This window comes from Fulmarus glacialis, unplaced genomic scaffold (genome assembly GCF_000690835.1).
Source record: "Fulmarus glacialis isolate BGI_N327 unplaced genomic scaffold, ASM69083v1 scaffold24757, whole genome shotgun sequence".
NCBI lineage: Eukaryota > Metazoa > Chordata > Aves > Procellariiformes > Procellariidae > Fulmarus > Fulmarus glacialis.
The window spans coordinates 20,751-33,131 of record NW_009221739.1 but is presented as its reverse complement, the minus strand read 5'-3'; the positions used below and the strand labels follow the sequence as shown (position 1 = coordinate 33,131).

At 52.2% G+C, this 12,381-nt stretch overlaps 1 protein-coding gene across 1 annotated transcript in view; it reads left to right on the top strand.

Annotated features, from left to right (window-relative positions):
* Positions 1 to 1,318: 1,318 nt before the first annotated feature.
* Positions 1,319 to 12,381, top strand: part of CCM2 (cerebral cavernous malformation 2) — a gene marked incomplete at its 3' end in the record, with an annotated part of 31,810 nt that continues 20,747 nt past the window's right edge. Inside the window, exon 1 of the mRNA XM_009581218.1 lies at positions 1,319 to 1,388. Coding sequence (XP_009579513.1) covers positions 1,319 to 1,388 — 70 coding nt within the window. The remainder of the gene's footprint in view (positions 1,389 to 12,381) is intronic.

Below are 12,381 nucleotides of genomic sequence, written 5' to 3'. Positions count from 1 at the left end.
CGTCTGGGGCAGAGCGAGGACCTGTGGTGTCAAGAGGGACTGGAGGACTCTAGAAAAATGTGTTGGTGTTGCTCTGCAGTGTGGAGCTTTGCTCCTACCTCTCCCAGAGCTCTGGGATGCTCTTGGGGTGCTCTCCTTGGGTGGTGGGTGACCTCTTGCAGCTCTGGGGTCTCAGCTGCTGGAGGTGGTGGCAACTGTGATATGGGACATCTCCAGCAGCCCCTCTCCTGCTCTTAGGTCTACACCTCCTGGCTGGAGGGTCAAGAGCGGCTGTAGATGGGCATGGAGCTGCGGGTGTAGGAGAGTTTGGAGCACACCTTGTGCAGTGGTTGCTCAGGAGGAGCTTACGGGAGGGCTTCACGGCAGGGCTGTCCTTACCACGCTGCTCGTATCCGGATGACCTTGGGACTCCTGTGGTAGGTGGAATCGTCCTGTGTGTTCGATAGTTGTGTGGCCGTGGCAGTGTACTGCTGCTCCGGGCCTCGGGGCGCTGGGGAGGAAACACGGGCATGTCTCAAACACAATGCACGTCCCCAAAATAGGGACTCTGGAAGCTCGAGAGGCCACTTGAGACCCAGTGCTTGACTCCGGTTGAACACAGGACGTCTGGCATTTTTGTGGCCGAGGGCAGTGACCTGTGAGGGGCGGCCCCGCTTCCCTCCACCCCAGCTCCTGCCCCGTCCTTGGCACCGGCTCCAGTGCTCGTCTTCTGCCCTCCCGGCTTCCTGCACTGCCTGGCGTGTGCCGTGGTGGGAGCAGGACAGCCCTTTCCTCTGGTAGGCGGCCACTAGATAAGAAGGTCTGCTGTCAGGTCTGCCTCGAGACAAGGGAGGCTATCATTAAAACCAGTAAGGGCCGTCAGCAGGCACCAGCGTGGTGGCTGGGAACAGGCATACAGTCCCAGTTTGCTTCCCCCCTTGGATCGGGGACGTGTTGAGCCGGTGCTACGTCTGTATCTGACCTGTGAGGTTCACGAGCTGCTCTACAGACCAGGTGCCCACCCTGTCCCGCAGCAGGTTCTCCATGGCGTGCTGTTGGGCAGCAGCGTGGCTCCTTCATCCCTGGGCTGACCCCACTCAGGATAGTGTCGCTTCCCCCATCTCGAGCTGGGCGAGGCAGCGAGCAGGTCGTCTCTATCAGTATTACAAACGCGGCCACCATGTTGGCTTGCAGGGGGCTGCACAGGGCAGCTCTTTGGGGCTGCTGCTTGTCCGGGCTGAAGGAGCTTGGTCTGAGTTACGCAGCTCCGCTGGGCCTGTGGGTGCCCCCATCTTGAGCACCTTCCTGGCTTTCCCAGTCTTCCCCTCATCCCCGTAAGATGGGTGGATCAGAGCTTGACATCGGGGTGGTGATTCCAAGAAACGTAGTGTCTTCCTGGGTGGAAGCAGGTGAGAGTCTGCTGGGTAGGTGAGGTGGGGGGCGTGCTGTCAGCCTTGCTCTGGATACTGTCCTGCCTCTGCCCAGCTGCTTGGCTGCAAATAAACCTGAAATATTCTCTCCTTGTCCTTGTTTCTACCCTTGCATAACTGATGTTTTCAGTAAATGTTGCCACCTCACTAGTGTCCCTTTTCCAGATGACCAGTGCTGACCAGTGCAGGTTCCTGGGGTCTGATGTCCACCCCACCATGAAGACTTTCTGATCCTGACTGGCTCTGCCTCGGCAGGAGCTCCCAGCTCCTCCCTTTTCCTGTGCACCCTTGTGTCCTCGCTGGTGCTGGCTGGCACCGGGACATGAATAGCAGCTGTGACTGGAGGCGAGTTCCCTGAGATGGGAGGACAAAGCTCTGCTTCAGAGTCACAGCAGTATCCTGACTTCCAGCTATAGGAAACACCTTCCACCTGGCCGTGACCTGTGTAGTCGGATGCTCTGAGTTGGCTGCTCTGGCTCCCAGCAGCTACTGGTCCTCGCTGGTGCTGGCTGGCACCGGGACATGAATAGCAGCTGTGACTGGAGGCGAGTTCCCTGAGATGGGAGGACAAAGCTCTGCTTCAGAGTCACAGCAGTATCCTGACTTCCAGCTATAGGAAACACCTTCCACCTGGCCGTGACCTGTGTAGTCGGATGCTCTGAGTTGGCTGCTCTGGCTCCCAGCAGCTACTGGGGGTGTGTTGGGTTTGTATTTGTATTTGCAAGGATGTGCAGAAATACTTGCCCAAATAGAGCACCAGCGTGGTAGTGAGGCATCTCCTCTGAGGCTGGGGAGATGGTTCTTCTGAAAGCTCTGGTTGATGCTCACCTGCAGCTTAAACATGTTGTCTTCTCCTGGGTGGTCATGGGAAGCAGAGGGAGAGTGTCCTGGCTGCTGCTCCTTCTTGCTATCTGGGTGTCTCTACCCCTGCTGCTTTCCACCTCTGTGCATGTCCCGGTTGTGGCTCCTACAGGTTTTGAGGCTGGAGCAGCGTGAGGGAGTCAGGCTGGTGGCAGGGGGCGTTGTTGGGGGATCGTCTCTTTGGGGAGCTCATCCAGGGTGAGTGATGGGCTGGGGGATGAGAGGGGTCACTTATTTGGGTTAAGGCTTCACAACCATGGAAGCTAATGGTACCGCTTTGGACCTTCAGCCTCTGGTAACCTTCATCATACACCAAACTGATCCTGCAGCAGCGCTTAATGCAACACAGATTTTTCCTGGGCTTGCATGCCTGTGTCAAAATAGTTTTGCTGTTGTGGGTTTTGCTCGGTACAAAATAACTCCACCATGTAATTGGGTAAATACTTGCTTTGCTGTTTGGTTAGAGAATGGCAGACAAAGCTAAAGCTTCCTAAAGCTTCATCGCTCGCACAAGACGCTGGCTGAAGTAATGAGACCAGCTTTCGAAAGTGTAACTTGCACTACGTAAAACTTTCCATGACGGAAGCCCTGACCCAACACAAGTCTGGTTCCAGCCCCAGATAAGTGTGGGGTATCCCTGACCCTGCAGCCCCCCACCGAATACTCTGGGTTTAAGCCTCTGTCTCTGTTTTGTGTGTGTAACATCCAGAAAGCAGATAATGTTTTCTGTTTCGGAGGTGCAGGCTGTTTCTGTGCTGGTGAAAACCTGAAGCCATGCAGGAGTAGCGCTCTGGGATGAGATGGTGCCTGTTTAGCCCAGAGACCTCCTTGAACTTGAGCAGTTTCCATATTTCCAGCACGCTGCCTTGATGTATGGGGACTCGGCAGGCTGGCTGAACCGGCAGACACGAAGCTCTGCCCTGTGGGATGTGTTTCAGTCCGAGGCCCATCTCCACGGACCCGTGGCAGGCTGCACAGCCCAGTTCTCCAGGGATATGACCAGGAAGCCCCCAGGTTCGCTGTGGGACCACCAGGATCACAAGTCTTAAAGCAGTGACTCATTTTCTCAGTGGTGGCTCTTCTGCAGAGCCCTAATCCTTTTCCCAGCCTGTGGCATCCTGCTTCCAGGGCAATGTTTCAGTCTCGCACAGGCTTAATCTCCATTTATTTTACTTTTCACAAAGCTGTATTGGCCTCTAGTTAGTGCCTTTTGATCCTTTCACCCTACCATTTAGTTGCAGCAAAAAAAAAAGTCAAGGGAGAACGTGCTTTGCAGAACCAGAGTTTAATGTGGCTCCAGAGCTGCGCTGGGGCGGGGGTGTAAGGAGAGGTGACCGCATGTCTCGTGATGCTCTCGATGACCACAGAAAAGCGCTGACCTCATACTGACCAAACGGGGAAAATGAGGCACGAGGTTGTACTTATCCCGATACCGCATCGGCTCTGTTGCCCCAGGGCCAGCTGGGTGCTTTATCTTGGCTACTGTAGGGAACAACAGTTGTATGCCACTACATCCTGACAGGTAATCAGAACACACTTGTAGGCGACGCAGACGGATCAGCGTTGCTGTGGAACTTTGGAAACCTCAAGCCCCCGTGTTCAGCGAAGGTCTTTGGCCTCGTTGACGCTCAGCCCGCGGAAGGCACTAAAAATACAACAGCAAATGCTGCTTTGTAGGAAGATGCGCCACTACCTGGGGAGCGGTCTCAAGAACCAGGTTTCAGCTGGAGTTCCCTAGCAGCAAAGCCACGGCTGGACAATACTGGGGATTTTTTATTTGCCCGTTTTAGGTTTGGGTACCAACGCTGCAACAGCAGCTGGGGTTCGCAGTGCCCAACTGCATTCGCCCCTGCCTGAGGTCTTGTGTTCTAGTGCTGCTGGTCGCTGCTGGCTTCTCCGGTGGTATCTCCTGCTAATCATCGCCAGCTCGTGCCCTTTCAGACACCCATAGTTGTCCAGACTGACCCATGCAGGCGTGTTCTAGCCGAAGTCAGGGTGGGAACAAGGTGCTATCATGTAGCAGTAAGTATCTTGAGAGCTCTGTGCGACATATTAGGAAAAGGTTCTTTACCAAAAGAGTGGTCAAGCCTTGGAACAGGCTGCCCAGGGAAGTGGTGGAGTCACCATCCCTGGGGGTATTTAAAAGACGTGTGGATGTGGCGCTTAGGGACATGGTTTAGTGGGCATGGTGGTGTTGGGTTGACGGTTGGACTCTATCTTAAAGGTCTTTTCCAACCTTAATGATTCTATTCTATTTCTGTGACCAAGATATTGCTGAGGCTCCATGGATATAGAGCAGGACAGGAGCAACCTTTTCCGTAGCCAATACGCCTGGCAAAGGTGAGCAGATTAACGTATTTGAAACTTAACTCTGTGTCTGTTTGAGTTTGTAAGTCTCCTGCTGTTAGAATCATAGAAAGTTTGGGTTGGAAGGGACCTTTCAAGGTCATCTAGTCCAACCCCACTGCCATGGGCAGGGACATCTTCAACTAGATCAGGTTGCTCAGAGCCCCGACCACCCTGACCTGGAATGTTCCCAGGGATGGGGCACCTACCACCTCTCTGGGCAACCTGTGCCAGGGTTTCACCACCCTCATCGTAAAGAACTTCTTCCTTATATCTAGTCTGAATCTTTCAGATTTAAAACCATTCCCCCTTGTCCTGTTGCAACAGGCCCTGCTAAAAAGTCTCTGCCCATCTTTCTTACAAGCCCCCTTTAAGTACTGGAAGGCCACAATAAGGTCTCCCTGGAGCCTTCTCTTCTCCAGGCTGAACAACCCCAACTCTCTCAGCCTTTCCTCATAGGAGGGGTGTTCCAGCCCTCTATTCATTAAGTTTTAGGTGACTTTGTTCCATTTCTGTTCTTTCCAAAGAAGCTTCCTGATCCTCACCTCCAAATCCGAGAACATTACCTGGTTATTGCGTGTCTCCATGCTGTGGTGTACCTGTGTCCAGAGCGGTATCTCCAGCAGAGAAGCACCAGCTTCTGACCGAGCAGGTAGACCTCAGCGAGCAGCTTGGCACTGTCAGCCGTTAGGAGAGAGGCGATGACAGGGTGACGGCATTGCAAGATGTGCTGCAGACACGGTCCGTGCAGCTTGGCAAATCTCCTCTGCGAGTCTGGCAGAGCTTTGGAACCGCTCAATGGGGTGGGCCAGAAATGGGATTTAAACCGGGAGACTCTGGATGAAGAAGGAGCTCGAGGGCACTCGGTCAGTCTGCTGCAGAGCTTGTGTACCTGTTTCTGATGGGAGATGAAAGGACGGGAGTCAGACACTCTGCACTTTGCTTTATAAACAGCTTATTTCTCCAGGCTGAAGCGTACAGTGTGGGGCTGCCCTTTCCTCCTCTCCAGGAATTGGGAGCCTCGGTGCCGATGGGACCAGCCCAGACACCGGTGAAGGACTTCACAGGCAGCACGGGGAACCTGACGTATGGATTTTTAACTTGTTTTACGTTCGTGATCTCAAACTACAGCTGCTTCCTGCCTTGATCTTTATTTTGATGCCTTGCTTTTAAGACACTAAGCTTTCCCCAGAGGCAAGGTAGGATAACCAGTAGTCACCAGCATCAGCTCTATCGGGATTTCCAAGGGAAGATGAGCTTCCGTAAAATCACAGCAGCAACACTGGCCATCCTGGTGTCACTGACTGTCTTGTGGTACCTTAAGGACAGGTAAAAGTAGAACTAGGGGATGAAATAAATGGAATTAATTATGCCCTGTAGCATAAGAAGAGCTCCTTAATTTCCTTAATGCAGCTCTTGGTTCTGGGTGGCTGAACTGGGCAAAATGGGAGGTCTGGATCTGACCTGTAGCAGGCGGGAGGCAGCTGCTGTCTCAGGTGGGTGAGCCTGTGTATTTACAGGGCAGAGAGCACTGTAAATAAATTTTAGAAAAAAAACCCTGAAATAAATGAACTTTGGCAGGAAAGCAGTGAAAGGATTTATGGAAACCGATGAAACTGCCAAGAGAATTGCGGAAGCCAGAGTATGCGAAGCACAAAGGTCAGAGCCCGGCTGACCCGCCTGTGGGCTGTGCGAAATGAGAGCTCGTACTTCCCCCTCTGCAACTGAATTCCTCTGGGCAGGAATACCAATGGTAAAAGGATTCCTAAATCGCTGGTTTCTCCAAGTCTTGGCATAATTTTAAGTAAATAAATATTCTCGAGCGGTTGGCTCCTAACAGAGGAAATGTCAGGAGCCAGACTGAGCGGTGGTGAAGTTGTAGGCTCTGGGCTCTGCCCGTGGCCAGCTCAGGAGCTTGCTGTTGTATGTGTGTGCCCGAGGTCAGGAAGCCTTGCCCTGCCTGAACCATCAGCATCCTTCAGGTATCGCCTCATCTCGGCTGGAGACAGCCGACTGATCCCGCTCCTCCGGAGGGGAACAGCAGTGGTGCAGTTGCAAAGAGTTTTCGGTTCCGCTCTGGCTGCGGCTGAGCCAGGCGAAGGCTCTTGCCCTGGCTTCTCACCTTCACCTCCCTGCTTCCCATCCGCCAGCCTGCGTGGGTCCTTACCGAGTCCGTCGAGCTTTCTTTTAGCATAAAAAAACCTCCGAGTTTTGGTCTGTGCTGGCTTGCTTTGCTTCCTGACCTGGCTCTGACCGTTATATGTGCAGCTGTGCCGCTGTATCAGATCGGGGTGAACCCCAGAGGAGAGTGGGTTGGGGCAGTACCCCCTTGCCTTGTCACCTACCGTCCGGAAATGTATGATCTTGTCCCTGGGAGCTGTTGTCTTGCAGCATGGCTCCTCTCTGGCTCCTTTCCAAACAGCTCAGGGGGTTCGTGCCAGCAGCACTTTCCATGTCTGTGCTCACTGGATGGCTAAACCCATGTGGGGACTGCTCGGGAGCCCAGCCAGGCGAGGATGTAGTGAATATCTGGTAAGCCCAAATCTTCAGAAGAGAGATTAGAGACTTCCTGAAATGTCTCTGCAAATTTAGTTTGACTTGCATAAAATTCTGCTCTACTTTATCCTGTTTTACTGGCTTTGATACCATTCAGAAGAGAGACTTAAAAGCAGTGTTTTCCATAAAGTCCTTCAAATTCTTTGCTTAATCTTGTCGGACTAGTGTGTGTCTGCAGACTTGGTCACCAGTCTTTTAATAGGCTTCTCTTTGTCTCCCAAAGTACTTCCTTGTGTTTATCTAGCCAGAAGCATAATACCAAACTCTTCTAGTGTTGATGCAGTAAAAGTTCGCCAAGCAGACTTTTCTTAACCAAAGCAAATATACTAAGCTCTAAAAACCAACATAGAAAGTGCACTTCATGCTGCTGGATGTGGACAGTGGGCTAAGTGAACTTCAGGGCTTCCCCGCTTTTGTTTTGTAACCTTGTTAGGTTAGTAAAATAAAGTAATTTCTTTATTAAAAAGAGGAAATGGCCACCTTTCCTGGTTTAATTTGAGGAGTGAAGCCTCTTTTGAGAGCAGCGTGCACGAGAGGCAGGAAATGTGGGAAATCTCCGGAGCCTGGCCAAGCTAATGTGAAGAGCTGGCGGTGGTGGGACGCTGCCTCTGTGACCCACCATCCCAAGTGGGACTGTTGGGTCATGCCTGTCACTGCCTCTTCGGAGGAGGAGCAGGGCTTTGAGGACCTCAGCAGTGGGCTGGAAGGAGATGATCCAGTCCATCCCCTCTTGCACTGGGAGGGTAATTACTCAACCATGTTTCTCTGATGTTGCTGGCCAGGATTGAAGGGGCCCCACTGCTAAAGCAGATCTAGGGGTTTACTTTCCAAAGCACGTTTCCCTCGACCTCTCCTTAGAAGTGTTTTCCAGCTGCCGATTACTCCTGTTCCTCTTGGTGGGAGCATTGGGGGCTCTACATCCTTTTCTTGCAGGAACCAGGCCTGATTAGTGCTGCACTAAAGGGATTAATTAGTAACATCGTCAGGGTATCTGCATAGCTCAGGGCTGCCCGCACAAACCAGGAAGGGCTTTCGGGCAACGTGGGTTTGTACACAGCCTGGAGAGAACCAAAGGCTCGTCTTCGGCTGAGGCATCATGAAGACCTGGGTACATCGGTGGTGGGCTGGGGGAAGGAGACATGCGGCTACTGGGGGTGAGACCCCCCACTGGAAGGAGGTGTCTGGGGGTGAGGGATACCAGCATGTAGGACACGCCAGGCAGTGGAGGTCAGGAGCTGAACACAGCTCAACAAACGTGGCTTGTGTTCCTCTATGAAATGGTACTACCATCACAGACCCCTTTTTTAAGCTCCTGTGTGTGTTGGTAGGTCTGTAGCTCGGGAAGCGTGGTGTGCCTGGGTGAACAGAGCACTAGATAGGAGGTAAGATAGGAGAGGGTTGAGGACTTAGTTGCAATGCTGAACTTTCAGCGTTGGAAGTCACCTGAGATGACTTGACCTGGTCTGGCAGCTTGGTGCTGCCCGAAGGGGAAGGTCTAATCCCTTTCCTCTCCCCCCGTCGGGTGTGACAACCGGCTGGGCTGTTGGGGATGGGTCTGACAGGCGCATTTCTGTGGATCTTGCTGTTAAGGAAGATGGCAGTGCTGGTGAAGCCAGAAGCTTAAATGGGATGAGTGTGGTGTGTCAGCCAAAAGCTTTGTTTGGGGGGGGGGGAAAGGAGGAGTCTTCTACATCCAGGCTGAAGATAAGCCTGCTCTGGATGTTTTAGGAGACGCTGGGATGGCTGGGCTAGTGTGGTGGCTATATTCCATATCTCTCTTAAAAATCAATGCCTCTTTGCGAAGAGTCTGAGAAGTCATTGATCTTGTGATGTAGTAGCTTAAAATACTGTCAAGTGGCAGGGTGTGCCTCCCATGGTGTTCTGGATAGCCTGGCCGTGCAGAAGGTCCTCGTACCTATTAAGAGGACAAGGAGGAACTTGACCAGTAAAAGTTGGATTTGCCAAGTCTGCTTCAAAGATGCCATGAAATCTTGGGCCTCTGACATGAAAGAAAAAAGGCTGAGGTGCCTCCCTGTGGGTAAAAGCTTTTTGTTGTTTACTGCTGGAAAAAAATGCAACCTGTCTGAATGATGCTTGTTTCCATCCAAGATAGATTAGCTGCCTGCCTCGGCTCTGACGGGAGTGCTTGGCTGTGTGGGTCCGGACGTGCTGCAGGCTGCTTTTTGGAAGACTTTAAATAAAGCTGGAGTTGCCCTTGAAGCTGGAATTTAGGGGAACTGGATTTAGGGGAGCAGCTCTGCCCTCTGCTTTCAGGGAGCTGGGTGTCACCTCGGGAGATGTTCCTTGCAGGGCCTGCCTAGGGCTGGTGCTCGATTACAACAGGGAAACCAGTGCTGCTGCATCTTCATCTGGCTTCGTTCATGGAAAACGCTGGCTAAGAGATCTTTGTGCACAGGGGGAGATCGGGTTTGGGAGGAGGTAGTTCTACGGTGTCTTAAAATAGCTTGGGAAGTCATCGTTGAACTATGTGGACACAAACCCAAGTCACCCCATGCTAGACTCCTCTATTCTCCTCTGTACTGTAAATCATACGTGATTATCTGTGTGGTATTGGGTTTGGGGTGTGCTGAGGCTTTCCAGGGACACTGAATTCCCCGCGTCCTCAATGGGACTAAAGGGTCATATCCTGAGCAGTGGTCCGGAGAACCTGTTCTTGAGTGGGCTGCCCAAAATAACGATCCTTGGCTAGCTTTTCCTGAAGATACGCAGGTATTAACCCACCACCCCAGTTTAACACAGCAGCCAAGCAGGGAGACAGTACACTGGGCACCTCTACGGGTTTCCTCGAGCAGTTCTGATGTGGACAAGCAGCTCAGGGATCTTCTCCCGCAGCTGGCTCCCTGGCCACTGGCAGCATGAGCCCACCAGCCTCCGTGCCTGGTACAAGCCTGGATGAGCAGCCGGGCAAAGGCTGGCTTGCAGGATCCTTAGCAGTGTCTGATTGCAGAGAGGTCTTTCGCTGCATGGGCATTGCAAACCACCTTTTCTCTAAGGACTTCTGGAGGGGCTGGTGCTACTGTTGCATCCTTTGTTTTTACGGGAAGGGAAGATGGAGATCCCTTCGTATCCCTGACGCTACGTGCAGTCAAGAGAGGCTTGAAGGTGCATAAGCTGCAAATGTGCATTCTTAATGCAGGGATTTTGGCTCCTTGGATTGACGAAAATGAATAGCCACACATCCCAGAGAACATGCTAAAACAAACCAGACCTTATTTCCTACTGCCAGAAACCTCCTCAGATCCTTTATCTGACAGTCTAGACAAAAACCTGTCAGGCAGTTTATGTCTGCAGCAAGTCCATGCAAAGCTTATTTCCCTGTGAAACGATCCTCTCGGCAGCCAGCCATAAACTACATGATTACAGGTCTGGGTGTTTCACCTTTCCTCTTTCAGTATGCAAGGAATGGGAATAACCTTTTGAAAACTGGAACTAAAGTGGCTGTGCTGGAGGACGGGCCTCCAGCTTGGTCGGGCACGGGGGAGCTTAGACATTCCCATGGCCACTGCTTCCTTCCCTTCCCCGGCTCCTAGGTCTTTGGGCTTGGAGCGGCCGGTGTTACCAAATGCTTGCTTTGTTTTGTACGCTGCGTCGAGGCTGAGCAGTCTTTTGGTTACCTTAATCAAGAGTTGTGTGGCTTTTCTAGACTGTGCAAGAGTAAAGCCTTGCGTCAAACGCTCTTGAGCTTTGGGATAAACAGGTTACCTGCTTTTTAGATGCTGTGACATGAATGTGCTTTGCCAGTGTAGCTCGGGAGAGATCTTTGCAGGCTTTGTGTTGATGTTGTTTGCAGCCACACAACTTTGACTGTCCTGCCCCAAAACCTCAGTCCTATGATCCTCAGTCTCAAAGCTTCTTTCCTTGATGGTGGTGACATCTGCTGTCAGATGTCCCTCTTCCCATAAACCCTGCTTTTGTGTTCACCTGTGCCACAAACTCTTGTAAAGTGAATCCACTGCTTTGACTGTCTGTGGAAGATGCCAAAAGGCTGCGCTCTCTATTTTTAGGCCAAAAACTTCTTGGGTGCTTTCCTCGGTGTCTGTGGAACCAAAGGCTTTACTGGGGTCTTGGGTGGCCTACAACTGGGAAGAGACTTTAAATGGAAAACACCAGTAAGCCAGAACTTCACCTTATCTGTGGCTGCTTGGTGGTCATGTCTGTGCCCTGCTGCCTGACCTCCCCGTGGTGGCCATCCACCTCCTGGACCTGGGGTATTGATCTCTTCCGCATGGGTGGCCTTCACCTCTGCTTCTGAGGCTTGAAGAGGCAGCTGGGCTGGGGAATGTGGTCTTCTCGTCCTTAAAATCATCCCTGCAGTTGACGGCGTCCTGGGAACATCGGGAAGTGGGATGACATGCCTGGTCTCAAAGGGGTGGTTGTACCAAAGCGTTGACTGATGCTGACAGATCTCTTCAAGAATCTTCTACGTGGGCGAAGCACCGTGAGTAACAGCACTGCCCTGGCCAGGCTCGTGGGGAAGGCCCATGGACCGCAAACCTGCGCGGTGCTCGTGGGAGCTGGGATGATGCCGGCGTTGAACACGTGGAGGAGGAGCAGAGGCTCTTTGGGGAGGGATGCACCCAGCTCTGCCTAGGAGTGACCTGCGCAGAGCTGGGAGCTCGGGGCTCAGTTCCTTGAGCACTGTTTAATACGCAAATTAAAATGGCTGCACTACTCCTGGCTGCTTCCACGACCTTGTTCACCGTGTGGCTGCGTGACCGGCTGGACTGGTACAGCGAGGGAGGCACAGAAATGGTGGGAACTGGGAGAGACCTCCTGGTGCTGGAAAACCCCGAGGCTTTGGGGATGGACGTATGGCAGCCTCCTCCTTGGGGGTTTGTTTGCACGAAGCTCCAACTTCAGCGTGACTCTAGAAGCTGGACTTAAGAAGACGACCCTGGAGGTTTAGTTTTGGACAGAAAAAAGCTTAGGGATGTGAAGCAAACGTTCAAACTCAGAAAGAAGGCCAGCGTTCAAAATCCTTTCGTTCTGATACCTCGGATAGAAATGTGTCAGGCAAATTGGGGCTCACTCTTCTGCACCTTGCTTGTAAATAGGGTACTAGATCTAAAGATTCACTTCTTGGCATAAATAAACGTTTATCTTGTGAGCAGCTGATGTTAATAATATTGAGTGGAAGGGGGCTTGATGCATGATCCGAAGTAATCTGGTGTCCTGTGTTATTAATGGC